The 27559-nt window shown below is 40.5% G+C and overlaps 2 protein-coding genes across 6 annotated transcripts in view; both read left to right on the forward strand.

Moving 5' to 3' along the window:
- Window positions 1-8757, forward strand: part of slc9a1a (solute carrier family 9 member A1a) — a 32683-nt gene extending 23926 nt beyond the window's left edge. The window contains exons 9-13 of one of the 2 annotated variants that reach the window (XM_042423304.1): window positions 307-433; window positions 859-960; window positions 2483-2564; window positions 2851-2907; window positions 3469-8757. In XM_042423304.1, the coding sequence (XP_042279238.1) occupies window positions 307-433; window positions 859-960; window positions 2483-2564; window positions 2851-2907; window positions 3469-3758 (658 nt within the window). In that variant the 3' untranslated portion in view covers window positions 3759-8757. The remainder of the gene's footprint in view (window positions 1-306; window positions 434-858; window positions 961-2482; window positions 2565-2850; window positions 2908-3468) is intronic. The other variant, XM_042423305.1, reaches the window with a different exon arrangement.
- A 7982-nt stretch (window positions 8758-16739) lies between these two features.
- Window positions 16740-27559, forward strand: part of LOC121905377 (mannosyl-oligosaccharide 1,2-alpha-mannosidase IA) — a 198720-nt gene continuing 187900 nt past the window's right edge. For 2 of the 4 annotated variants that reach the window (XM_042423587.1, XM_042423588.1), the window contains exon 1: window positions 17559-19346. In XM_042423587.1, the coding sequence (XP_042279521.1) occupies window positions 18789-19346 (558 nt within the window). In that variant the 5' untranslated portion in view covers window positions 17559-18788. Of the gene's footprint in view, window positions 16886-17558; window positions 19347-27559 lie in introns of those variants that run through there. The other 2 variants (XM_042423589.1, XM_042423590.1) reach the window with 2 other exon arrangements.

A 27559-nucleotide genomic window follows, 5' to 3' on the forward strand; every position in this document is an offset into this window, starting at 1 on the left:
TGCCAGAAAGAAGTATAATAAAACTTACTTTGTTGATAATGAGTATCCACTACCAAATTTGAGCTCTAACATTTCTAGGTAAATTATTTTTCCTGGTCTCTGTACTAAATCAGTTTGCTGTTGAATGACAAGCTGTCACTTGGAGTAGTTTGTTTGTCCGCATAATATATAATTGTGTGTTTTCACAAAAGGCCATCAGATAGACTTCTGATGGTTCTGATACAGTACACGCACAGTACCTCTAAGCTGTTTCCACTGGTCTGCAGTACACAAACTCTTGATTGTTTTTTCCTGTGTATTCCCTAGGAACATCCAGCCCAAGAAGCCTCCTCCTGCCAAGCCTGCAGAAAGAGTTCTACCACAGCTGCCTAAAGGCAGAGAAGAGGAAATCAGGAAGATCCTCAGGAGTAACCTTCAGAGGACACGACAGAGGGTAACACTACTGCTATATGAATGATGATGACAATTATTACACATAATTTTCTTGTTTGGATTAGCTAAAGCTTTATTAACATGTATCACATTAAGAGCATATCACTGCTCTTACATGAGCTTATATCATATTGATTGGCACTAGTTCACAAGTAGCACTAAATTAATAGCTCTACTTATTCATTAACTAATACTGAATTTTAATTTGAATGGACACAAGAAAGCACATTTGATTGATTTATACTGATAAAGAGTATTGTTCCCTTTTGGTCCCCATAGCCTGAGTGAATGAGCCATGTACTGTGAGGTTGTAGTAGTCCAAATGCATCTGTACAACCAAACCAATCAGTATCAAAACATTTTTATGCCTTAACTTTTATTTGTTAACTACTAAATTGACTTTTTGAAATGTCTCTCCTCTCTCAGCTGCGCTCCTACAACAGACACACTCTGGTGGCTGATCCATACGAGGATGGCTTCGGTGACTTCCTTATGAAGAAGCAAAAGATGATTGAGTTGGAGAAAAAGGTATGATTATCAGTCTCAGTCTGAGCCAGCTGTCTGCTTTGTTGAATGTTAATGATACCCGGTCACCAAAATCTCATGTCCCCATATAGGTCACTTCATATCCAGATAACAATACATATCACAATATAGCACATTTTCTGTGAATTCAAGGAATAAAAAGTTTCTGATCCGTGACTTTTCATACCCAAAGCACGTCCATGCGACAGAAGTAGCCCAGCTTTTAGGTGAGAGCTCCCTGTTTGTCTTTGTCCATCTTTTGCGCGGATTACAGTAATAAATTACTCTTCTTGGCTTTTTACTCACACAACTTTTATTGCACTTTGAGTAATGTAACGAGTGTAATTGTCGTCAACTGAAGTACTTCACCTGGTTCACTGTCTCTCCTCTGTTGTGCTGTGTGCAGCACACACATGGAGGGCCAAGCCCCGCCCTTGCTGAACCACAGAGAGCAGAGTAGCACAACCATAAATGACAGCAAAAAGCAGCAGAGACTCTCACACTAGCTGAAATTAAATGAGTAGACATAAATAAGGTAAATAACATAAATAAACATAGTCTCTATTGAGTTTTCTGTCATTTATGGTGGCACTATTCTCCTCTGCTCTCTGTGGTTCAGCGAGGGCGGGGCTAAGCCCTTCCTGTGTGTGCTGCACACAGCGCAGCAGAGGAGAGACGGTGAACCAGGAAGTACTCAAATTGACAACAATTAAACTTGTTACGTTACTCTAAATGCAATAAAAGCTTTGTGAGTAAAAAGCCAAGAAGAAGAGTAATTTATTAATTTAATCCGTGCAAAAGATGGACAGACTCCAAATGATGAGAAATATTGCTGTAAAGAATGTGATTGTGACACAAAGAAAAAAGGAAGAGCGTCATATCGACATTTTTCTGTTGTCACATTATATATATATCATCATATCACCCTGCCCTAGGTCACAACAGGAGTTAGTCATTGCTAAAGAAGTTAGAAATACTTTGTAATATACTTCATGTAGCATAGAATAATATATTCTGCTACAGAAGCTGTATTACAGCAAGTAGCCAGTGATAACTCTAACAGATAAACACATAGCAGCCATTCTTATTTCATATTGGGCCACCAACAGTTAAATGACTCAGCCAAAACTATGATTTGTGTTCTAATTAGAGTCCACCTTTAGTAGCTTAAATTAATTTTCTCAACACAAATGGGGCCTGATTTATTGGCACAGTTGAGTGGCGCCACCACCAACTTCCATTTCATCAGCCTGATACTACATAATGAAAATAGACTCTGGGTTCGGGTAAAGTGAATGTGCTAGAAGCTACTGTAGACTCAAGAGGATTTCTAAGAAACCAATACATAATTTTAATAAAGTTTCTCTAAGATATTGATTAATAGTGAATCTCTGAATGTACTGCTGTACTTCCCAAACATTTAAATGAGACTGTATTTCTTGTGACTTTTCTGTCATTCTGTCATTTCTGTCGACATTTTAATTACATGCAGAAGGCTAAATAAACACACAATGTGTTTTCCTAGATAAAAGAGATGAATAACTACCTGACGGTGCCCGCTGCTCCTCCTGACTCCCCGACCATGTGCAGAGCCAGACTGGCCTCAGGTAAATGCATCCATCTTGGCCACAGCCAAACGCAAACACTTGATAGCTGCCACCATTTTTACTGTAAGGTGCCGCATGAAACAATAAGAGAAATATACAATGCCACTGATGGGACCCACAGGGATCACCCATTGTATTTTGTTAGGCTCAAGACCGCATTCACAAAACAATAAACACTGCCACTGTTCACAGCTGCAGCAATGTCGCACACAGATATTTCCCCATTCATGGAAATATGTTTGCATGTGTCAGCCGGCATGTAAACCAGTGTGTGGTTTCATTTTAGGCAGAGATACTGATTTCAAACCTGCTCAACAGCAGAAAGAGGACAAAATCTGTCCAGGTATGTAGTGAGTGTAGAGAAGATTCCTTTTGAGTTGTAATAACACAAGTGACCGCCAACAACAATCCTAACATGCATGCTTCAGTTATGTTGCTTGTTTACATTCATTAATTTTTCATTACTAATGAGGGCGACTCATGACATGATTGACAAGGCCAGAGTCAGACGGTTTATTGTAGCCAAAGAACAGAAGTCCTGCTGTTTTTTATATTTCAGTGCAGCATGTTATATGTGGGAGTCTCAGCTTGTGTTTTTCAGTTCCAACTGAAAGTGGAATTATTCCAGCATGTGTTGTATTAAGATCGTTGTGACTTGCGTTGCATTTTTTTGTTGTTGTTGTAATCTTCTTAAATGATTTAAAAGGTCTTCAAGCCTGCTGTTGTTGAGTTTGTGCTGTGATCGTATATTGGTTGACCTTAATATTTGTTGTATATTTGTTCTCTTCTCCTTGTATTGTACATCGTATGTTTGTGCACACTAACGGAATGACTGTTCCCCCTTTTTAAATGGGATATGACATCAAGTGTATTCCCTGATTTCATACCCTTATTCTGCTCGTAGATCCTCAAGCCTACAGCGTGAAGCCATCGTCAGACAGCGTACCCCGCATACAGGTAGACCTGGCTTCTCCTCAGTCTCCAGACTCTGTCAACATGATGGATGAGTTCAGACGGGCCAGTCAGCAGCAGGAGGAGGACCAGGGCCTGATGATGAAGCCTCCCGGGGGGCAAAGCGGGTCTAATAAGCCGGGCGAAGCAGACGGAGCAAGAGAACAGCAGAAGCTGATGAGGTGCCTGAGCGACCCTGGTCCCAGCGCAGACGAGGAAGAGGACGAACCCTTCCTGCCCTAATACGGCGGATGCGGAGGAGTCAGGTTGCACGCCCACCTACCTTCACTGGTCGGAAGGAGAGGGCTGCATTACTGCTCCGCTCCAAATTATCTCTTTGGTCGAGAAACCAAACAAACCAAAACTGCTGATGCTTTTGGAACCAGAAACAAAAAGCATAAGGAAATTCTCTGAGAAGAAAAAGAAAGAGCCATTAGTTTGTTATTGTCATTGCTCTTTATTTTTTTAGACAGTAATGGAACAGCAGTGACTGCTATCTGAGGGACCAGAGTTTATGGTTAATAGTTTGAGACATTCAGGAAAGAACTATGCATTACCAAAGGTTTGAACTGTTATACTGTCAAACGACGTCATTCTTACTTGAGTGTCAGACTGTGTTCTTCTTTCTTAATGATTGCATAGTCGTTGACTTTATGTTTATTGATGTTTTTACAACTTTTTCTGTCTTCATAGCTACATTCTCTGAGATATGCTGGGTCTCTACTCCTAAATGTAATCAACAAAGCAAACTACTTCAATCCAGTTCTCACTTTCAGACATAGCACTTAAGTTTTAGTTGTTCGTTTTAAGCCAATATCTGATTGAACTGTTAATATTAAGAACATATACATTTTCATTCTGTCTTGAAGTTGCTGGATATAGAGTAGCGTAGCTCGTTGGAAATATGTTTGCCTTATTTTATGTCGAATCTTTTCACTCGGTGCATTTTTATCTCCACCACATTTTAATTTCAGGGGTACTAACATCTGTTTGTCATCAGATGCCAGTTGGTTCGTTCCAAGTGTTCGTTGGATGTAGTTTAAAGCTGGATGCATTTAGTCACTGTGCAAAAGCACTGTGTAAAAGAACCACAGTTCTTTAATTTCATGCTTTACGGACCTGCAGCCTCGTCCTATGGCTGCGGAAGGAGTTCTGTGGAATTCTTCACTGTTGTACAAAGGAGTTTTCACAGTCACAGACGGACAAACGTGGAGCAAAGTCGAAGCGGCTGGGAAGACTGAGAGACAAGCTGATGCAGCACAGATGTTTTGATGTCAGTGATCATGCTTGATTCCCCCCCATCCCAGTCTTCTAAAGTTAAATCACACGTTGTCATTGTTGCATTTCTGTCTAGATGTTTAGTTGTTTTACCTCAATTTAGAACACCCTTTAAAACTCACTCAAGTAGGAGCTGAGTCGTTGAGTAGATTTCTGTCTTAATGATGATGTAATGAACAAGTGCCCATCTGACATTCTTTTCTTTTAAACTTATAGACCACATGAGCTGAATTTATCACATCTAAATAATCTTATACATACCTTTTTTCATTCTATAGTTTGTTTTTTTTCTTTTTCGACAGGCCGTTATGAGAAGGATTTGTGCCCTACATCACTATTACTCAGCATATGAAGGGACACGACAATTGAAGATTAATTTGTATGAGAATTCATCCACACATCTTAACCCATGAGTGTAGGCATGTCATGGAAAAAAAAAAAGAGTAATTCTATGCAGTATGGTATAAAATATGTGTAAAATATGTAAATTAATGATAATATGCTATATTTATTAATACCCTTTAAAACCGAAATCTTATAATCTTGTAAACATGCTGAGGTTTAAGCTAAAATCAAACATGGGCATTAAGATAAATGATCATTTAAAAAAAAAAAAAAAAATCAAATTTGTTATAGTTTTGCACATCCGAGTGAGAGTGAAACGTATCAGCAGGCACGAAAACGTAGTCTAGTGTTTTATTGATACTAAAAGTCATTCTCTACTGTACTGTATATGGTTGTACAGTGTGTATAATAGCCAGTGTAAAATACATTGCACGTGTTTTTTTACACAACTGCTCAGTGAATCGGAATTTAACATAAATCATATAAGTTGATGATTTTACTGATTCACATCCACTCAAAGAAACACACACCGTGTTGTTGTGATGTAGTCTTTTCCACGTTCAAAACAAGTGCCACTAACAATTAGATGGTAACCCATGAGTGTTCCTCTCACCCGAGTCTGTTCTCACTCTCTTCACTACAAAAAAGAGAAGTTTCTCCATACAGGTCATCTTAAGGATCTGCTATGGCTTCCTTCTCTTCTATTAAGTAGGTTGAGTGAGGCACTGTTCCAGTTTTTCTGGCTGTTTTCTAGGTGTTAGTGACGACTGTATCCTTCCTGATCCTCTTTAAGGTATCGCTTTACGTGCAGAAAGCTCACGTTACAGATGAGGGGGAAGGAGCAGACAAACTTGACAGGCTTGTTTTTTTTGTCAGTGCATGCATGGACTTCTTCCTGCTTCCCAATTTCTAAAAGGATGATTATAGCAGAGATATGGAAGGGTCAAACCTTGAAGTATCTCATTTTCCTGTCTTGGCCAAATTGAATTTACTCTCCTAAATGTCAGCGCATGTGACGGTGTCGGAAGGAGCGACTGTGCTGAAAATGTCAACAAGGATGGGGTCAGAGATAGAAGGGTTGTTTAAAACCCTGATTGATCAGCCAAATGACATGCAGTACCTTCCCCCCGTCCTCAAATTCTGCTTTTATCGTTGCTTAAAGGACAGTGATATTTATGTGGAGTATTACCTTTACGAGGTGCTAAAATAGTGTATAAAGAGAAGACCCTGAGAATGGTTTCTCTCCATCTGTGAATTTTCTTCAGGCTTTTTCCTCTATCATCCCTCCCCAAATGATTTAGCATCAATTCAAAGGCAGTTCTCTTAACTCTCAACTGCACTGTGGACACATTTAAATAGGAGTCAGGAAGGCTGCAGAAAGTAACGCATTTCTAAATATTCTCCCACTTGAATATGTGTGACTGTGTGGATATGCATACTCTGCACGGACGTCGTATTTTTCATATCAGATGGATAAATGAGTTGACATTACATGGGGATGTAATCAAGCATACAAATTTAGATTTAAAAGAACGTCTTGAAACAACAGACATCATATCCATGATTACTCCACTTACACGTTATTCCAAAGACTATTTATTTCTCAAAGACAAGAAAAGAAACACTATATTCATACCAAATGCATCTTTTTTTGGGGGGGCAAACATTCTCACACTCCTCGGAGGGAAATGTTTGGTGCAGAAAATGTTTATCTGAAGCCATACAGCCTATAGAAGAACCTATTTTATTGTATTCATATGTTATAATGTCATACACGCATCATTTTTTGCCTTTGTTTTTACTCTGTGCACACTGGCCTTTACTTTTACAATCGCCTGGGTCTTTTTTGCTCATTTTACAACATGAATGCTTGGATGTTTTTCTACAGCGGTGAATTGTTTTAAGCGTTTGTCTTCTTTGAATGTGTTGAACTGAACTACAATGTCAACTGTCGCCTCACCAGCATTCACTAGAGCTTTGTGGTTTTTGTTCTAGGCTTTAAAACACTTCATGTGCTTTACTTATTTGATTGGTTTATTGTACAAAGATTTAGTCATTTTATTGGCTTTACGGGGATATCTACTGTAAGTCCCTTGCTTTTATCGTACTGTAAGTACTTTATCTGGATTCACTTGCGTTCTATCGCTCCATGTGCTTTACAGAATTTCGTCACTGTGGGTTTTTCCATCTCATGTTTACCTGTAACAGCACTCCAAATGCATTTGTCATCCATACTTTAAACTGTTGAGTTCAGGCTCTTGCTTCTCAGAGCAGAAACAGGCTGAATTTGCAGCTATAAAAATATTTTTGAGCTATATAAGCAGTACAGTCTTATTCTCAAAATCAGTGCTCCTAAAGTTAGATTGTTCAGCCTTGCAAAGGAAAGTGAATGCATCAATTACAATCAGCTATGCATGCTGACAAGTGACTTCACCTTAATGCCACTCTTGGGTTTTTGCATGTTTTAGGTGTTTTTCCCCATGTATCCGGGGGAATTATTCCTCTCCTTTCATTCTTTACAGCATAATCTTGTAAAGACTTTTAACTTGCTTCAGTAATCCATCACTGTAAGCATCAGGTCGACTTTTACGTCAGCTATACTTGCAGATTTTTCCCATCAACTGCAATACCATGCAACAATGGGTGGGAAAAACGTCTAAAAAATCTTTCAGTATGCTTTGACGAACTGTTAGCACTAAACTGGTTAATACATGAGATGAAACATGCAAAAACACTGAGGTTTTAAGTACTGTAACATTTGACCAGCCTGGCAGTGCAAGTATAACATTGTAGATTAACCTTAGATAAGTACTATCAATTATAAAGGCGGTAGTCACCTACAGTATGATGCACGCATGCACGTCATTGACATAATGACCCTGTAGTGTCATAACTCCACCATCCAAAGACTGTTCTTCTCCCTCTTTTACCTCATTGTCCTTCAATTTTCCTAATCCGGCTTCTCTTGTACTCCACCATCTTACACCACACACACCAAGCACTTTAACAAAGCAGTACCTTTATCTCAAAACACCTATGTTAGAGAGAGCAATAAGTGGCTTTAATGTAGTGTACACCATTGTGCATGGTTATCAGGTGACACGCCATTGGGGAAAAGGAATGTACTTTATGATGGGCCTTATAAACGGAGATGAGTTTAGTGTTTTTAGTCGGTGTCCTGAAGCAGAGAAACTGGGGTTTTAAATCCCAGTGAATGTCATGCTATGACTTGACGATAGAGTGGATTATGTTTCCCTTTTATTCATATTTTGTGTTTATCATAATGTGCTTGTTGGATTTATGTGTCAGTCAATTATTTGCAGTTTGCAAATTTGAATTTTGCAATAATTAGGAGTTAAGGAGTTTTTTTATTTTATATACACATAAATGGAGATATATTTAAAAAATGTAAACAAAAATACAAAAAAAAACCAACGTATTAGAAATGTAGGATTATAATGTACAAATCAGAATCTGAAAGATAACAAGTGTGCACTTTCTTGTTGATTAATCTTTAGCTTTCAGCATTCCATTCCTGTACTGACCAGTCAAACTAACAATCAGAGATGAAACTACGTCAGAAACTATATACCAAAATTAAAGTTTTACTTTATAGCAATACTGTGTCTGTGTCTCATGATTTCTGGAAGATTTTGACGTTTTGTTTGATGGGAAAAAAAAAGAAATGTAACTTACTATGAATACAAGAGACTTAATGCATGTCACACATATATTCAAGTAAAAACACACAATTTTAGTTCTACATTTAAAAATTTACAAAGGCAAAAGTATATGATCAGCAAAATATAGTTTTAAGTTTAAGTCATAATATTGGATTCACTGTTGATGTGTTCATGTGTAAGTAGGATTTTAGGGTAGCTGGTTGAGGTGCAGCTAATTTTAGCTATATGACTGCTATCTAGTTTGATCTCTAGCAATGCATCATATTTTATTTGTTCATCACATGTTTTATATGTAAAATCTGAATCTGCAAAGTACTAAGTATAGCTGACAAATAACGAGGCTGCACAGTGAAACTAATTATACTTTATACGGTGTAATTTACTGTCTAGAAATGTTTCATTCTTGGGGATCTTAATCTGCAACTAGTAATTAATAAAGAGTACATTTTTTCTCTGTGAAACATAGTGGTTTAGAGATAAAAAGAAGTATAAAATGGAAATACTAAAGTAGAGAACACACTGTCCCTTAAAATTGTACTTTCTGTAAGTACTTCTGCTGTTGAAGTGTCCTGTAGCAGGACATTGAATCCTTCTGAGCTCAAACACAAGCAGAACTTCCCTGCATGATCAAGAGAGTTTTTAGAACCTGCAATAACTTTTTTTGTCCAGAAGGGAGAGTGCTGCACAATATAATTAAAATAAAATCAGCTCTCATTCAGCATTCTGGAAATAGACGCTACAGAACGAGTACCGAAAGCGAAACGTTAAGGCACGATGGATTTATATATATCTGCAGCACATTTTCTAGTTGGATACTTTGTTGAGTCTAACAAACTCAGAATGAACTGTCTGCCTTGTTAAAATGTAATGGCATTACTCAGCTTGGCATGGAGAGAGTAAGATATCCAGAGAGAAAGCTGCGGCTGCTCTGGCAGAGATAGTTTGGTCTATTTCAGTGAAATGGAAAAATCACAATGACTTGTGTGCTCCTTAACCAGCTTGGCTTGACAACCACATTCACTCTGTAATATTTTTTGGAATGGATATGCTCTATTTATAATCACTCATTTTAATTGTTGGCAGTTGTTGCATTCTATCATTTTCTAGCAGACCCTCTGGGTGGCCAAATTAATTTTACATCTGAAGAGTCTAATTTGAGACTCCAATTACTAGAATTGTTGTTGGCTTTATATTTGCATTTTTAGGCATTAAGCTTGATACTCATCCAGAGAAATTAACAGTAAGTAAACAGTGAAATATGCTTTAATTCCCAGATCACCAACATTACAAGCAAGCAAGTTGTGTTTGTCAGAGAAGTCTTGGTCCTGTGTATTCAAGATTAAGAAGAAAAAGTGAAATAATCAAAACGATGTGTGTCAGTCTGACTTCAGAGTAGATTCTCTGGTTCATAACTTATTGCACCACCATACTGTATATACCAAATTAAGTGCTTAATAAGTCCTCAAATACCATCACTTGTGCTTTGGTGTGTTGTATTTTCAAGCTGGATAATATCACATATTAAAGGGCCACTGCACCAATTTTACACACTAAGTTTAATTTACTCATTACGAGGGGTGCTACACAGCCCGAGAAAACAGTTGTACAATGTCCTCTGTGGCTCTGGAAGGAGCTCTATAAAGGCTAATCTCAGGGTAATCTCAGTTTGGGTTTGGGATTTAACATTTTAGCAGAAAGCCTGCAAACTTGAAATGTGGGCTTTGCAAGAAGGAGGCATGTAAGCAGGGGTATCAAATGAAAGATGCTGTCAAGTCGCATCATTCTAGTGACATGGCTGTAAAGACGGCAATGTCAGTCTGTCTCAAAAATCTCAAAGATTATTGGATTGATTAAGATTGAATTTTGTAGAGAAATACATTTTCCCCAGAGAATAAAGCCTGACTTATCCTCTGCAGCAGTTGAAGCAGTTGAAGGTTTTCATTTATCCTGTGAAATATTCCTACATCTACATGACGGATTGAGACAAAATTTTGTTAACACATTCAAGGTTCCCAGATGATGTATCTGACTTTGAGGTTCACATTTCTGGTTTGGAGTGAAAAGTCTCAACAACTGTTGGATGGATTGCCCTGGTATTTGGTACAGACGTTCATGTCCCCGTCAGGATGAAATATTTTCACTTTGATGATCCCTTAAATATCTTTTAAAGAAAAATGCATTTTCTTTCTCTTAACTTATCTAGCACCGTCATCAGTTAAAACTCAATTTGTCCAATACACCTGCAAAACTACTTCATATCAGCCTTAACTGTAGTTCATGTTTAGTGCTAATTAAAACATTAAACTAAGATATGTAAGCATTTAGCACCTCTGTGCACAAGTACGACATAACAGAGCTGCTAGCATGGCAATAGACTTGTTAATCTGTTACTTGTTAGTCCTGCAGCGTTTTGGAAATGCAATACTAAATCACTGGAGTACCTCTTCAATGTCTTGAATATTTCCAGTTTCAAGTTGTTATGTTTTAAAGTCCAGATTGAGCTGGCTGTGGTTTTAAGGAACACTGTACCAAGAGGACAAAAAGGAAAGCCACATCTGTGCAGTATACTTAAATGCAACCCTGTACGACAGTCCTTCAATAAATAAATCATATCTATGGGGACTGCATCAGAAAAGACTTGATTCAGCTTTATGGTCACTTTTGAGGCTGCATTAAATTGTACATATGTTGATTTTCATTTCACTATGTATGCCGAGCATCGTTGGCACAAGAATTTTACTTTAAGATTGATAAAGTTCCATCTTATACTTTCTTATCATTGTGTCTATCTCCCTTTATCTCAAAGCAGATTTTGCAGTAAGAAATATTTCAGTGTGTCAACAACATCTTAGGAATTAATCTGAGGATGCAAACAGACGTCAGTGTATCAAATAGAGAAACAGAAGTATATTCTGTAAGTGAGCCTGAATACACTGGCTTTTTTTTTTTTTTTTACAGTGGAATGAACAAAGAATAAACTCATGCCAAATATTTAATGGCATTCCCCCGGTGCTGCAAATTTACATGTGGAGTGTGAAATAAGCCTGAAAGCTTTCCTAATGGATTGGTCTGTCTGTTAATTTATGTCTATTTACTGCAGTTAAGACACTTTATCTCATTTATCTGTCAACTGTGCTCCCACCATGGTGGAGAGCTCTTCTGTTTATTTTCTCCTGATCGCTCTTTAATGTTTAGAGTGTTTGCCCTTTACATATAATGCCGCTGATTGTGTTGAATATTGGAGCAGTCTGACCTTCAGTCACCTCTAAAAACATGGAGAAAGGAGGGTTTTGTGGTTATTTGCCAGCTTTTCTGATTGCTAACCAGTGGTGGTGATGGTTTTTTAGTGATACAGATGGAAAAATCTAAGCACAGTAAATCAGAAATGTAAATAGTTTTAATGATGGTGCAATTAGCCGAAAGGTGACTTTTATGCTGAGCCAAAAAAAAAAACGCCTTCAAATTCAGCCACGTTTACATCTCAGGGTTTGTAATGCACAAATATACCAGCGGATGGCACTGTGTAGCCACAAACCTCCACAGCCCACTAACAAGTGTTGTCATCGCTGAACAAGCTTCTACTTTTTCACTTGTAATTTCACTATATGAACAGTTAGTACACTGAAAGCATACTGGCATGTTTAATCGGTGTGTTTGGGAGGGAGTCACGCTTTCTGTGGCCCCTCTTCCATCAGCTTAATGGTGTGTTTGCTATTGCATTCACTCTCATTTACATGGCCCATATACCCGATCTAATGTATGGCTAATTGTTGTGTTTAGGCAATAACAACCCTGAGCCATTGCATCGATGCTCTTCGCAAGTGAATGTTCTGATTTTCAGCGTTGGGTAATGTGCTTGGGGAATATTTTGTTACACAACAAAAGATGTTGTGATTATGAATCTGGTGGAGATAGGTCACTCCAGGGCTGCATACACACACAGCAGTTTGCTGTTTGTCTTGTCTATAAAAGGAAGAGACAAATATAACTTCAGCAAGGCAATAGTGCTGAGATTATTGTTCCACTGATAATATTTGCACTGATGGCTGATCTTAGCTGTATTCTATTTATGTAGAGGAGATAGATGAGATGATAGCTACATGCTACTTTAGACCCACTTCTTTTCAGGAGAAATATGCGCACAAGCAAGCAAAAATAGTGCACATGCAGCACTTGCAAAGTTTGGAAATTTTTACTATACTATCAAGTAGTGCACAGCTTCATGAGGTGATCCAAAATCAGTCGCAGTGTCTTGTCAGGTGACCCAGAATTCATGGAGGGTTACGAAAGGGCTCCTATCTACAGTATGCTGTGTCAGGTCTTACATATATATCTCTCACATCATGCACCAGGGTAAGCGCCCCATCCCAAATAGCCATCCCTGATATTTATGGCTTGACATCAACCGTCCTGCCAGGCCATGATTCCCAATGTCAGGGAAGGCTTTGCAGCGGTGCTTAAAGAAACAAATAGCAGGCACGGTGACATTATTAATCTGGACACGCTGGCACGGGCCAATACATCTCTGCCTGCAGTTTGATGTATTGGAATGAACAGAACACAGAGATGGACTTTTTCATTGGCATCTCATTTGATGAATAAAATATCAGTGTGGGTAGGGATGGAATTTAATTTTTGAATACAAGAGCAGAAATTGTTATGGATCAGAGGACATATTTCAGTCTGTTTCTCTAAGAAAATGGTTTAAAGACAGTCAGCTGTTTTAGGGCTTATTCCAGACACTTTTAGAGAAACTCAGGAGTCATTATGTTATTGTTCGACAAATCCTAATTGTCATACTGCAGACTGTAAGTAGTCTGTTTAATGCTCTTGTCTTTGAGAGCACAGTGCAAAATACTTTCTTACAGTACATCTCTCCTCTGATCATTATCACATGCCAATTTAGAGTAGAAAAGGGCACAAAATCATTGCTTCTGTTCTCTAATACATTCTGTTTGTGGAAATGCTTCCCAACCGATAAACTATGTGTCAGTCTGATGACAAAGCCCAGCTAAGGGATGCATCCTTATTATCCACATGCAAACAACTTTGCATGCAGTGCCAGAATTCCCTCCCCATGCTCATGAATTATTGTATGTTTGTAGATGAAGGATCAGAATGTCAGTGTGTTCAGCACTGAGCTGATGGAGTTGCTGTGTGTGGTGCTAGTGTTGCATTATGAAGAGCCAACAGTCATCACAAATGACATTTCCACTGTGGAGTAGTACACCACGTCCGGACAACAGCAGTTTCAGTGATGAGAGTGAATGCAACGTATATGCAAAAAAATGGCCTTCATAGGAGCCATTTACCTGTATAATCCATTTATTTTCAGTGAAAAATGTCCGTGCTTTGATTTCACCCTTGCCTGTTGGTAACGGTGAGACTGTATCGCCTTGCTCATCTATCCTTGTGATAAACTAGGCTGTCACTGGCCTGCGCAGCTTCATGCAAGCTCAATGACTGGACTCATGTATAACCCGACCTTTTGAGAAACACGGACTTGATGTGTCTATTAAGTTGTTTCAAAAAGGCAGCAGTTGGTATTTCATTTTGGTAGAATCAGCATAAGCATGTGAATAATGCATAACCTAAAATGTATCTGAAATGTCTACATTCATTGTAGGCCTGTTTTCAGGAGCCATGCAACATATATGGAACATAAGAACACGCGGGATTCAAGCCTCATTATACACAAACGCTGAGCCAAAGACCCTCTTTCTGACTACAAATTGTCCTTTTGTCAGTGATAAAGCCCACAAAACGCTTCATAGATTTACCTACTCTCAGAGGAAATGCTCTTGGATCACAAAATAAAAAGGCTAATTCAACAGTTCTTCTTTTCCCCTTCTGTTCTGTAAATTACAGACAACCAGTCTGACTCAATTAGGGCTGCGAAGGGAGATGGCTCAACAGTGAGAATGTGGGGTCAAATGCAGTGCAAATTACCTTAAAATTAGCTCGTCCTACCATATGCACCTGACAATGACAAGAAAAGAGCCCAGGGATTTTACTTGTGTCAGATGCTAATAAGTGCTTATTACGTGTGCAGGCGTAGGCTTTCACAGGAAATTCTAGTTAGCTTTTTTTTTGCCTAGAAGGAAGAAAAACATCCGGATTTTTATTGAAATGATTGCTACGACAACAGAGGAGGAGAGAGAGGGCGGACAGGAAAGAGGAAGATCTGTGCTTAAGGTTCAAGAGTTCATCAGACATTGTCAGGGATGTCAATAACATTGATGATCTGCGTTTAACGCATTGATTGTAAGGATATCCTGAGGCAACTTTTGGACAACAGAATGACAATAACCCACGTGGTCTCCAAGGACCAGCAGAAGCGTTTGGATGGTGTTTAGGGGGTGGGGGTAACTTGCAATTAAAGACCAAAATTAAAACCGATCAGACCTTTGTTTTCTCATTCCTGCTTGAAGGTGCATTAGTCGAATAGTGCTGTGCAGGCTCTTCAGTAATGGCCAACTCACAGCCCCATCTATCTTATTTAATCCCTTGAAAACACTGTGTTTCACCTTTTATCTTGCTTATGCAAACATTATGTAAGCACACTTTTCTAAACTTCCTGAGCACACATCTCAAGTCATGGGCTACTTCAAAGCATGATATACTGTCAGGAATTTTAGGTACCAGTTATGTCAGAGCATTAAATTTGAGCAAACATGAACTTTAAATTTAGCTTGAAAGTTCATTCTTGACCTGGGAAGTAGTTTGACAACAATCCTGTCCTCTTACTTTACTTTTTTCAGAGCTTTCAAACATATTATGGAGTCTTCATCAGCGGATAGAGTTTGCTACAGTTGTCATGGAGACGGATCTGATGACATGCAAGCTCAGCAGCTGTTATAATTTAAGATCCACCTTCGTGCAAACTCTATCCACTGATGGAGACTGTGTAATATGTTTGTATATGTCGTAGCCGCTACAGAGCTTGCATATCATCAGATCCGTCTCCATGACAACTGAGCAAACTCATCCACATCCACAGCCAAGGTCGTGTGATACATTTAAAAGCTTGAGTTGAGATAATTTTCATTGACTTGTTATCATTAGTCAGTATTATTTTTGCTCATACTGTACGTCAAGACTCAGTATGTTCCATATTTGACCAAAATTGGTATTTGTAAGAATTTCTCTAAACTCGATTAAGTATGAGTCTATCTTGGTAGCACTTTCTGAGCTAAAGTGTTGAGAAGATACAATTTACTAGCTGTTGTCAGCTTTAGAAGTGGAATCAGTGTGAAGCTTTGCAATCTCACAAGCTTAATGAATCAAATGCAAAATGAATCAATCACACTAAGTATTAGGATGTACTGTACTTATTATGGGTAAAGAATTTTAAAAATCTTGTCAAAAAAGTGGAATCCAGAGACCCTTTGCAGTAGGCGTCCATGCAGCCTTAGTTTGTGCCTCTCATCAGTCATCATATTTTGGGACTTTTGCACTGATGATTACTAGAAGTGACAGCTCGGTGCTATTTTTCTGAAAGAACTCAAACAAGCCAAACTTTGAAAAACTCCTACAAGTCTTTCAACAGCACTTACAGCTGTTTTGAAGATATTTCAAGATTCCTAGGAGACTCCTCTACTCAACTGAAATGAAAATTGCCTGTCTGCTGCACAATAAAAAAAAAGAAAAGATTTTTTAACATTTCACATGTTGCTACCCTCTAGTCGAGCCAAAGCAGGTAGCTAAAGTGACCTATCTCTTTGCTTTTTTTTGTTAATTACAAAAAAATAGGAACATATAATTATATTTGAAAATGTAAAATAATGGAATTTGATAGATAAACTAACCAGAACATTAAAATGCTAGAGAGCTACAGGTAAAGCGTTGCATTAAAGTTGCAAATATGGAGATGCTCCAATTGGACGAGTAATAATGTACGTCACTTCCGGTTACGAAACTAGGTTTGCAATCACGAATTCGTAACGCGGGAAACTTGTTTAAAAGTCATTTTTGTGCAGCCAACAGGATATATTTCGTTATAGTACAGTAGTCTTAAGTCAAGTCAAAGTCTTTGAGGAATTGGGAAATGTCTTCAAAACAGAGGTGAGTGTTGTCAAACGGCCTGCTGGCTTGTATTTGATATTAATTAGCTTAACTTTTGACGTTGACGTCAACCGGAGAATGTCTTTGATTAGCTTAATTGACAACCCTGACAAAAAAAAATCAATTTGAAATATAAGAAAAGGATGAATAAATATAGTGAAACCTGACTCTTTATCATCAGGTGGTCTCACCTGTTTATTCAACACAGTTGAACATGATTAGCTTAAAAAACAAACAAACAATCTGTTGATTGGTGGGCTTCTTTCCCCTCCGTAAATGTAAAATGGTGCATGTTAGCAAGTAACGTTACTTTTATTCTATTTGAATGTCACCGCGTTGTTTATGTAGTTCCTGAGTACTGTTGAGACACCCAGGGCAGATATATCTATCCTCTTCTTAAGGCTTTCCCAGGATTAAACAAGCTCATTTCCCTGGGGGGGTGAGGGGTGGGGGGGTTTCTAACGTACAGAGCCATTCAGACCTCTCTTGCTTTTGTCCACAAGCTCAAACGGCTTAACTGTGTTTTGATAAGCCGCTGTGAATATCCATCAAGAAATCCGACCAGCCCACTGGATTGTCGAGCAGCGGACCGTTTCGTCTCTCTCTCTCTCTCTCTCTCTCTCTCTCTCTCTCTCTCTCTCTCTCTCCCCCTCCTCATCCTCCTCCTCCTCCTCCTCCTCCTCTTCTCGCCCTGCCTGCACTATATGTTACATTTCCAGCCCTCTCCTCTCGCTTTGCGCAAGCGGACGTCCACTGCACAGCGACACAAGTGCGCACTTACAGGCGGCGGAGACAGCGAGGCACGGCAGGCACGGCAGGCAAGCAGGCGGACGGACGGAACGGCGGCGGCGGCGGCGACGGCGGGTACCGGTGCGACGACGCGGCGGCGTGTGTGTGTGTGTCTTTGTTGGAAACCGGAGGACTGGATGGTGGATTTGTTTATTCCAAGGATTTGGATCGGGGGCTAGGATAACTTCGCATGGGACAAAACCCGCCTTCTTTCATGTCATCCACCGATTTGTTTCGCCCGGCGTGTTGACGCCAGTGGAAAAAAAAGGGGGAAACGGAGGCTGGAGGAGCGCAATTGACAGATAGGCGACATGAATATACACGCGTTTCCGTCCACCAGCTGTACAGGATAGATGCAACAAAAAACGGCGTGTGATGTCTTTTTTTTTTTTTTTTTTTTTTTTTTTTAATGTGACTTCAGGAGCTTACACAGATGATCCCATGCAGCAACGGGGGTCGAAATAAACGGAGACAAGAAAGAGATGCTCTGCTGCACGCTTGAGGTTTTTGCACCGTAGGGCAACGTGTTATTGACGATTTGCACGGCGTGGAGAAAAAAAAAATGCACCGAGACACAACTTTGTTCACAGGCCTGACTGACTGCGAGACGTTTCATTATCTTTCATAAAAGTACATTTATGTGTTAGACTGGCGTATGCTGTAGTAATCCTGTTACAGCTTAGTGCTTCTTCAGTAAACGCTAGTGCCATTTATCTATCAGCCCCGAAGCCCTGTGCTGTTTTATGTTTTAGATTTTAAACCCAAATCCCGCAGTCTATTGATGTCAGTGATTGCGTTATGTAGATAGACCCCCAAGCTCTGGAGTTGTGTTGGCAAATGATTGGTAAATTTGTAGATGTAGGCAGGCCTAACCTTCGCTTATGCAGATCCAATCGATAGCGAGATAAAGACAGCTCTGGCAGGCTGTTTATGCTACTCTGCAAGTGTCACGGGGGTGTGTTTTAAAATCCCGCATATCTTAGTTGTTTTTACACATGCATCAAAGCGGCAGAGAAGCTGCACGGTAGAGAGTGGAGACCCATCAAAAAAAAAACACTCACTGTGTAGTCTCGGAGAGAAAATACTGTAAGGCAACGTCTCAAGAAAAGTTTCAATGGTTTTCCGAAAGTTGCCCGGTGTGTCGGCATCGGGCATGGGTCTGCGCCTGTCCCAGAAATTCGTTTTTCTGCTCTTTCTTTCGGGATTGGTAACACTGTGTTTTGGGGCCCTTTTCTTTTTGCCAGACTCTGTCCGACTAAAACGCATTTTTCTGTCCAAGACAGAAACCCAGCCGGTCACGGTTGGCTCCGGGTCCGAGAACGATGCAAGGGAGCACTTAAAAAGACCCAAAGACCAGGATCACCCGCGGGGTATGGCCTCGGTAAAGGGAGAGACCAGCACCAAACTGAAAAGTCTGAGCCGCAAACCGTCCGTCTCTCATGAGGCGACCGAGGAGCGGCTCGCCGGGGGGAAAGCGCAGGAGGATTTGACTCTGCCCAGGTCGAAAACGGAGTCCGCCTCGGAGAAAGCGACCTCCGCCGACCATGCTGCCAGCTCGGATACTTTCAGTTACGTGAAGTTCAAAAGGTGTCTGCTCAAACCCCCGCTGGGGAGTGACGGCGGCAAACCGAGCGACCCCCAGACCAACGAGCGCCGGGAGAAAGTCAAAGAGGTAAGGAGGACACTGTGACCCTGCTCGGGGTCATGCAGTTAAGTGTTACCACGGGTTGTTGGAAGTTGACATATTGTAGCCTCAAGGGTTGTATGGAAGTACAATAATAATATGGGTGTTTTATGGGAAGTAAAGATTGAGGTTAAAGAGGAAAACAGGAAGTATAGAGATCTTGTGTAAAAAAAAAAAAAAAAAAGAAAAAAAGAAAAAAAAGGGGAAAAAAAGGAAAAAGAGGGGTGAATCCAGGACAAATGTTTCTGTGAATGATGACTAATATCTAGTCAATCATTAAGACCAAATACAGCGATAAGGCATTTGAAATCACTTCGCTTCCCCCCCAAAATAGTTTTTAAATGTTTTGTTTTTTTGACTTTTGGTGGCTTTTCAATACACACAAAGTAAATAAGTTTCGGTTGCACAGTCGTTTGAATGGCAGCTTGTTCGTGCTGTCAAAACACAACAGACAAACACAACAGATGAGCAGCAGTCTGCCTTATTCAGTCAAAAAAAAAAAAAACCACACTTGAAAGATATATTTATATTTCCGTTGTGGAATTTGATTTGTCTGAGTTTGTCTGACAATACTGACAACCTTTCTATAGAAGCTGTGGGACAGTTGTTTGCAAAGCTCCTGTCAAACACAGACAAAAGAAATTCCTTTCAGTCATCAGTTGTTTAAATTTACCCAATGCCTCTCTGCCTCTCCCAGATGAATTCCAGTTGGGTTTCTTTTAATGAAGATGGAGAACAGTGTCACTACCAAAGCGGACTTGACCGTTAACGCTGTCTGTAGCTTAGATTACGTGTAGTCTAATATTCAATCAGAACAAGGATGCAGTTGTTTCTTTACTGTGGAATATGTCCATAGGAGAATTTTCTTAAGTGGGAATACGGGATGTTTCATGATCTTCTTCTCATGACATCACTGTGTCTGATTATTTTGTCTTTGTCCATGTTATCATACAACCTCTCAAATCAAATCAAAAGCTTTCCACCATGTCATTTCTTCATGATAAAATGTACTACATGTGGCTGTAGCGCCTCTATCATCCTCACACAATTGCCGGTAAATGATGTGACTGTGTGCGGTGACACTTTGGCCAGGAGCTCTGCAAGCTGTGTGCCAGCCTTTGTTGAGCCCAGTGGGTCCAATAAGGGCTCCAGAGTGGGAGCGTCTGTGCATCACACATCTGTACCCACTCAAGGCAAATGAGGCTGAGGAGAAGGAGGAGGAGGGGGAGGGGGGAGGAAGTGGGGCAGCCATTGGCCAGCATGTGCAGATGGGTTTCAGTCTTGGCATGTGACATGGATAAGTCCTGTTGTCACTCTCACTTCCAGCCTGCTGTCACCCTCTCACGCTGCTCACATGCCTTTCATACCTAGAGGTGATGTGCTACATGATAACTGAGGCGTCAGAGGACGGAGAGAGGGTAATATGCCCTCGTGCACTTAGCTCTCACTGACTCATAGCTTCTCCTTTGATGCTCTTTCAAGTGAATGTCAGTGTGACTTTGCCTGCCTGGTCTGTTGAGCTGAGCTAGGCAAGGTTTTCTGCCCCGGGGTCATGGTCGTCTGACGAAAAAGTTATTCTCCACCAGGCCCTCTTCGGCCAATTGCTGCAGAATATTTGTGTTTCTATGAGTGAAGGCGTTTACTCAGGGCATTATAGCTCAGACATTTACTTACATAGAATGCTCCAGTGTCCATGTCCATAGCCTAGCATGTGCTTTTGTGTTTTGCTTTTGTTGTTGCTACAGTTTCCACCGTCTCAAGCTCGCTGGCAACGTTCCAGACGGCTTTTCTTTCTCCTGGAGGCTCACATTCACGCTGCCAACACAGCCTGACACATTGCAAGCCTGTGCCTTGTCCAGGTTTACAGATGTAAAATTAACGAGTAACTGTAACAATAAAACCAACCGTACTAACATGTTTTGATGGGTTTTTTAGCTTTGATTTATGCTTCTGGAAGCATGAAAAATCATACAGAATGAAATTTTGAATCGTCAGCCTGTGTTGTTTCATTCAGACAGAGCTGCTGCCTACAAAAAGTCTTTTTTTTTTCACTGTAAGGGAATGCAGAGAGAGAGAGAGGGTATCTCCCTCCCAAAGCCAACAAAAAGGGTCTGGTCCAGCCCACTGAGCGCCTCAATGCCCAAACCGTGAATGGGCATCGTTTTTCTCAGCTGCCAACAACAAGAAAGCAGACTCCCCACCTTCTTCCTCTGTGTGTGCACCCACTGCCAAGAGAGGCTGAAACAAGGGACAATGACTACCTGATCACACAAGGCGAATGTTTGAAGGCAGCCCACCACTAGCTAGGGCCTCACAGGATACCAGTAAATACTGCCAAGTGGCTAAGGTGCTGTTTACCTATTCCAGCAACTCCCTGCTTTTAGGTAGTCAATTCTCCTTCAAAACTCCTCGGCAGGATGAAGATGAGAGTCATTTTCAAACGTGCTCCTATTTGTAATTCTGTGATGTCATGTCTCACTGAGTCTCCCGCATGGCTATGTTGCTGCCTCATTGGCTCCCTCATAAGAGGCTGGATACGAGGGATCGCACCACAAAAAAAAAAAACGTGCGCCCGGAGCAACGGGACAGTGTCCTTTTCTGCATGCACATTTTTGTCGGCGATGTCCTTTTTTTAGAGTCGAGTAAGGTTAGTAACTTGGAGTGCGGTAATAAAATACTAGATGCAGAGCGCAAAAGGACATCAGAGAACGAAGGGAGCTCTGTAGTGATCCGAAGGCTGAGGCTCATTTGCGGATGGAGGCCTCCGTATCTCTCTTCTCGGTGGGTCTCCGCAACATCACATACATCAAAAGAGAAGAGTGCATTAAAAGAAAGTCTCTATAAAGCCAGAGATTTGCTGTCTCGCTCATCCTCTGAATGTTTAACAGAGATATATATGCCAGCGCACGCAAATGACCGCCTTTGCTCGAGGATATTGGAATATACTGTATAATGTGGCTTCTAACATATGATGCATTCAGGTAGCGCAGGGAGAAGATAGAGCTGGCAGTAAAGCTTGAGTACTGCGGTGAGAAAGACAGACAAACTGCAGAGTCTCATGGCAGAGTCTCCTCCAGTGGAGCAATAAGTCTTCAGGGCTTCTTTGTCCTGTGTGTGTGGTCGCTAACTTCGTGTGTGTGTGTGTGTGCACTCGCTGGCTTATCGGTGCTTGGGGGACGGTTGTGAAGTTTAACAGCTGAAGTTGGAAGGGTTGTCACTGTGTTTATCCACAAAGCACTGACGCTCACCTGCCTCACAGTGTAGACTAACAACAACAAAACTGAGTATATCTGTTCACTTTTCAAAGTCTTTTTACTGGTCAGCTGGATGTGTGTTTGTGTGCGTGTAATCCAGAATAATAGGCAGTATCTTTGAGAGATGGAAAGCCCCATGTTATCTGAAAACAGGATTGTTAAACAGAGGCTTAAGAAACATAAAACAGTTTAATCCACAAACTCAGTAAACTGTAACAGAAGATCGCTGACAGTTTAGTTTAACCATCATCAGTTGTTAATTCACTTTACTTACAGACTAAAACCAGTAACACATACATCATCTGCTTATTTCTCTTCCAGCGAACTAAACAGCTGAAGGGAAGTTTTTGCCAAAATTTACTTGCATCACAGTCTTGGCAGGTTTCACCAGATGACGCTCTTCAAAATTCCCAGGTTCTTTGCTGTTTTGTTTTAGTTTTGAGTTGTTAGCTTCCAAAAAATATAGGAAACTGAACACTATAATCATATTTATTGAATAACTTAATAATAATGATTATAATTTATTGCTGAAGAACTTTGGAAAGTCTGACTTTTATCTTTATGCAAGGCAGTTTCTCAAGGAGGTCAGAGGTCAAGTTCACCTAAAGAACAAAAACAATAGAGCAGGCTGCAAGACATACAGTAAATGGACATGTCTTAAAATATTATTTTGTTTTATTTACTATAGAGACACACACACCACCATAGGAATTTTAGGTTGAAGTCATTTATTGCAAAGCAACTTGAGGGTAACTCGTCTGTTTCAGAGTCAGAATTAAAGGTAGATGCCGTGTAATGTATTCCGTTTACAGCAACAAGAGTATTACTAACGATGAGGGAAATCTCACATAATAATTTGGCCATAGTACAACAACTGATCTGCCACATTACAGAAACACACACACACACACACACACACACACACACACACAAACAGCCACACAAACCCAACACAAAGCTGTAGAAATAGGTGAGCTCCTAGCTGGACCTGAAATCCCCTTATAGCAGTAATGACCAGTGAGCTGGGTGTCTGTCTGAATAAAATGCTGCCGTTAAGCTGGCGCCTCCTGGCCGGCTCTGAGCACCATGACCTCTCTCCTCCACCCCCCTCCACCCCCCACCCACTCCCCCCACTCCTCCCCATTTCCCTGCTGTCTCCCGCTACGAACCAGGTGTGCCAAACAACCTTCAGTCTGAGCCAGGAAAATGGTCGCCCGCTGAGCGAGAAGAAAGAAACGGAAGATGAACAAAGTCTTAAGAAAAGGCTTACACTCGCCTCGCGCTCCCACAGAGCTGGAACATTTGTGCTTTTCCTTTCCTCTGTGGATGCTGTGTAAATGTCAGCGGCTGGTGTTTGGAATGTGAGCCCGACGTTGTCTTTAGTCTGTTTATGCGGAGGAGTGAGCCGCCGGGCCCGCTAGATATTGATATATTGTGCAAGTCAATGGCGGCTGAGGCAGATATTATCAATCTGTCAGAACTGCTGGGCATTGATGCAGGCCTTTACTACCACAGAAGAAGAAATTGACCCTTTGATCTATTTTCTGAATCTGTTGTTTGTGCTAATTTTACATTCAATGCGTTTTACCCCAAGGCTACTTACAGCAGTTTCTATAGTCAAACAACTTCCCATGTTGTTAACATTATGAGCATCCAATAATAATTTGTTGTCACTTTTAAGCAACTCACTGCTGACTGTAGTGATGTAAAATCAATAACCTATTTCATGTTCTCTTCATATTATCAGAGAGTAAACCTAAGGATATATGACATAATATAATAAAACTCATTCCATACAAGCATATGGATGCTTATAAACGTACAGTTTTATAGAGCTGCAACTAATGATTATTTTCATTATTGATCAATCTGTCAATTTATTTTCTCTGTTAATTGCTCAGTTGTGCAAAAATGTCAGAAAATGGGGAAAAAAGTGTTGCTCACTGTTTCCCACAGCCCAATGTGACACCCGCAAACATCCTGTTTCGTCTCAACCAGAAAAACCAGAAGAAACCAGAAAATATTCACATCTGAGAAGCTGGAATCAGAGAATTTGTACATTTTCTTCTTAAAAAATGACTCAAAAAGATGACTCAATTATTAAAATAGTTGGTGATTAATTTAATGGTTGGCAACTAATCAATTGATCTGCCAATCTTTGCAGCTTTACAGTTTTGCGTGACTTGTTTGCAGAGTTGAATCTGTCAAATAGTTGGATAAACAAAGTAACCTGTTCTTACACAAACACAAGATATTTATTCTGCTGGGTCTTAAAACCACATAGCAGTAAGTAGTTTCCTTTTTACTCATGACAACTGATAACCGCTGCAGTTTCACAGTTTGTTCTCTTTGACACCATATGAGAATGAAGTGTGATATAAATGAAGCTCAAAATAAGCTATACTTCCTGCAAGGTACACATTTTACTTAATACGTACACACAGTGTCTGTTATATGTCACATTGGATAAAACAAACCTGTCATTAATACTTTATCTTATCATGTCATAATAGCAAATGGTAGCTGTTGACAGTTTGCAACAGCTCATTTGTTATTGTAGAGTTATCAAAACAAAACACTTCAACACAAAACAAACTAAACCTGTATTGGAATTGCATGTTTACATAACGACCTTGACATTTCAGCCATTAATACTGCCTGTGGTGATCAGTTTGAAATACAGATTTTTGACCCCTAAACAATCAAATTCAGAAAAATGTTCATAGTTCATGATGAATCGATGAGTAACATTGTTTTCCTTCTTATCTACACGGTGCTAGCAGCACTTCAGCAGCCTCTAGTAGTCATGGGTCAGTTTCTTTTTTTTTGTTTTCTACAACTTCTCTAACTTTTTGAAATCAGATATTCAGACTTCCTGCAGGCAGTGATTGGCCTGCTGTGCAGAGGTGGGAAAGGAATCTTTGAGGGTTTGAACTTCTCTCTCCAGCTCTCTCTCTCTTTTTTTCATTCTGTGAATTTTTATGTGTACAAATGAGTGCAACACTATGACTGCCTTTCAAGAAAAACTGTTTGAAACTGTGTGCGGTTTTCCTCATATTTAAATGATTATCACCTCCCCCCCCCCCCCCCCCCCCCCCCCTACGACGACGGGCAATGTGTGCACTGTGAGTGTGCATTTTCAGAACAGCTATTAACACTTCTGCCCTCTGACGCTGTCGGAAAACACGTCATATGAGCTAGTTCTTTTCAAGCATAACCCGACACATGGCATTGATTGGTTCCTTTATAGTCCTTTCTGCTTCCTTATGCTAATATGTAGCCACTGACTTGCATGTACACAATTTAAAATCATCCTACAAAAATGACCCTAAAGGTCAAAATGCCTGCATCCAGGAAATCTATGTTCTGCAGTAACACAGTAAGACTAAAACATTAGAGCCCAGTACAGGAGCCTCTGTGGGTGATAATAGCTGATTAAGCTATACAATACCGGGCCTTTTCTCTGAGGCAGTCACTGCAGGAAGTGAGCGATCGGATGAAACGGAGAGGAAAAGGAAGCATGTGGTTAAAAAGGGAGAGATGTTAGCTAACATCCCTTTTGCATTCACGGCAGATTTTTTTTTTCTCCTCTGCATTCCCTTTGTGGTAGGGGCACTAGCTTCAGGGAAAGTCTCTCTGTTGAGGCATGCTTTTCAAGAGGTGTGTGTGTGTGTGTGTGTGTGTGTGTTTGTGTTTATGTTGATGTGGGTCACAGGCAGAAGTGGAGGATTATATCACATCTGGAATGAATAAAATGCCTTAAGTGCCCTTCTCTCTTGAGAGACAAGTAAGGTCCTAATGTTCTCCAAAAATGTAACAACAGTAGGTTGTATGTAAGCTGTATGGTGCATGTAAGCATAGTAAATTTTCCTCAGCAGTTCTTAAGTCACACACACAGCTTGTAGGTTTTTCTTTTCCTGATGACGTGGCCTAGTCAACAGTTTGCAGATGTTTTCCCTTGTTACTCAATAAAAAATCCAGTTTTTCCCTGAAAATCCCCTTCCTTGTTTGCTCCTGCACTTCCATATTTGCTGAGTCTTTGAATCAGGCCTCACCAGCCCATTTGTGTGCTGTACTTGTCAGAGGCCCCCCCCCCTGTCTGTTTACTGTAGCCTGCGGGTGTTGCATCAGTCGCCAGTAATAGCAGGGGGTCAAATCCTGAACCAGAATTTGTCTACTTTTTGACCTCCTCCTCGAACAGAGGAGGGCAAAAAGCTGCAAGTGGGCAAAGCTTTTGGCATTGGCCATATATTTTTCCTGAAAGCAAATTTCCGCTTTTCTCAGATTTCATCACCCAGACTCTCAACAATTTTTTTTTTTTATATATGTATCAGTCCCCCCTTCTCTTGCGGCACTGCTGACATAATGGGGTCATTGTGTGTATACCTCTTAATCCTGGCTTTTCAAGGGCTGTGATTACCGATAAAAACTCACATTCATTCCTGACTGGATCCTCAAAGTCTCATTGTTTTTTCCAGTCTTTGGAATTTATCTTTAATAAGGCCAAGAGAAGGTCAGAATCACCTGAAATCCTGGCTTGCTCATCACTGTCTGACACAAATAAACGAGGGCTAATGAGAATGCTTTCACACCATTATCTAAACTCTTTCACTGGTCTTGCTGACATTATTAGCTCTATATTAACGAGATAGAGAGAAGGTTAAAAGCAGCCTTTGTGACTGTCGCTCTGTGAATGTATGTGGACTTAGATACTTTCAGCCCAGGCGAGTTTTTGCAAGCTTCAACCAGTGTGTGTGTGTGTGTGTCTGTGATTCAGTGTGTGTGCTCATATGTGTGGGTGTGTGTGTGTGTGTTTGCTACAGATGAAGAAAGTGGAGAAGATGAAAGGTCCATGGATGGCCTTGTTTTCTGCAGGCTCTGCTTGACATCCTTTGCGAGGTGCCAAATGAAATCACCCCCCCCCTCCGCCACCCCCTACCCTCCCAC

Source organism: Thunnus maccoyii, chromosome 10, assembly GCF_910596095.1.
Source record: "Thunnus maccoyii chromosome 10, fThuMac1.1, whole genome shotgun sequence".
In the NCBI taxonomy this organism is placed as follows: Eukaryota; Metazoa; Chordata; class Actinopteri; order Scombriformes; family Scombridae; genus Thunnus; species Thunnus maccoyii.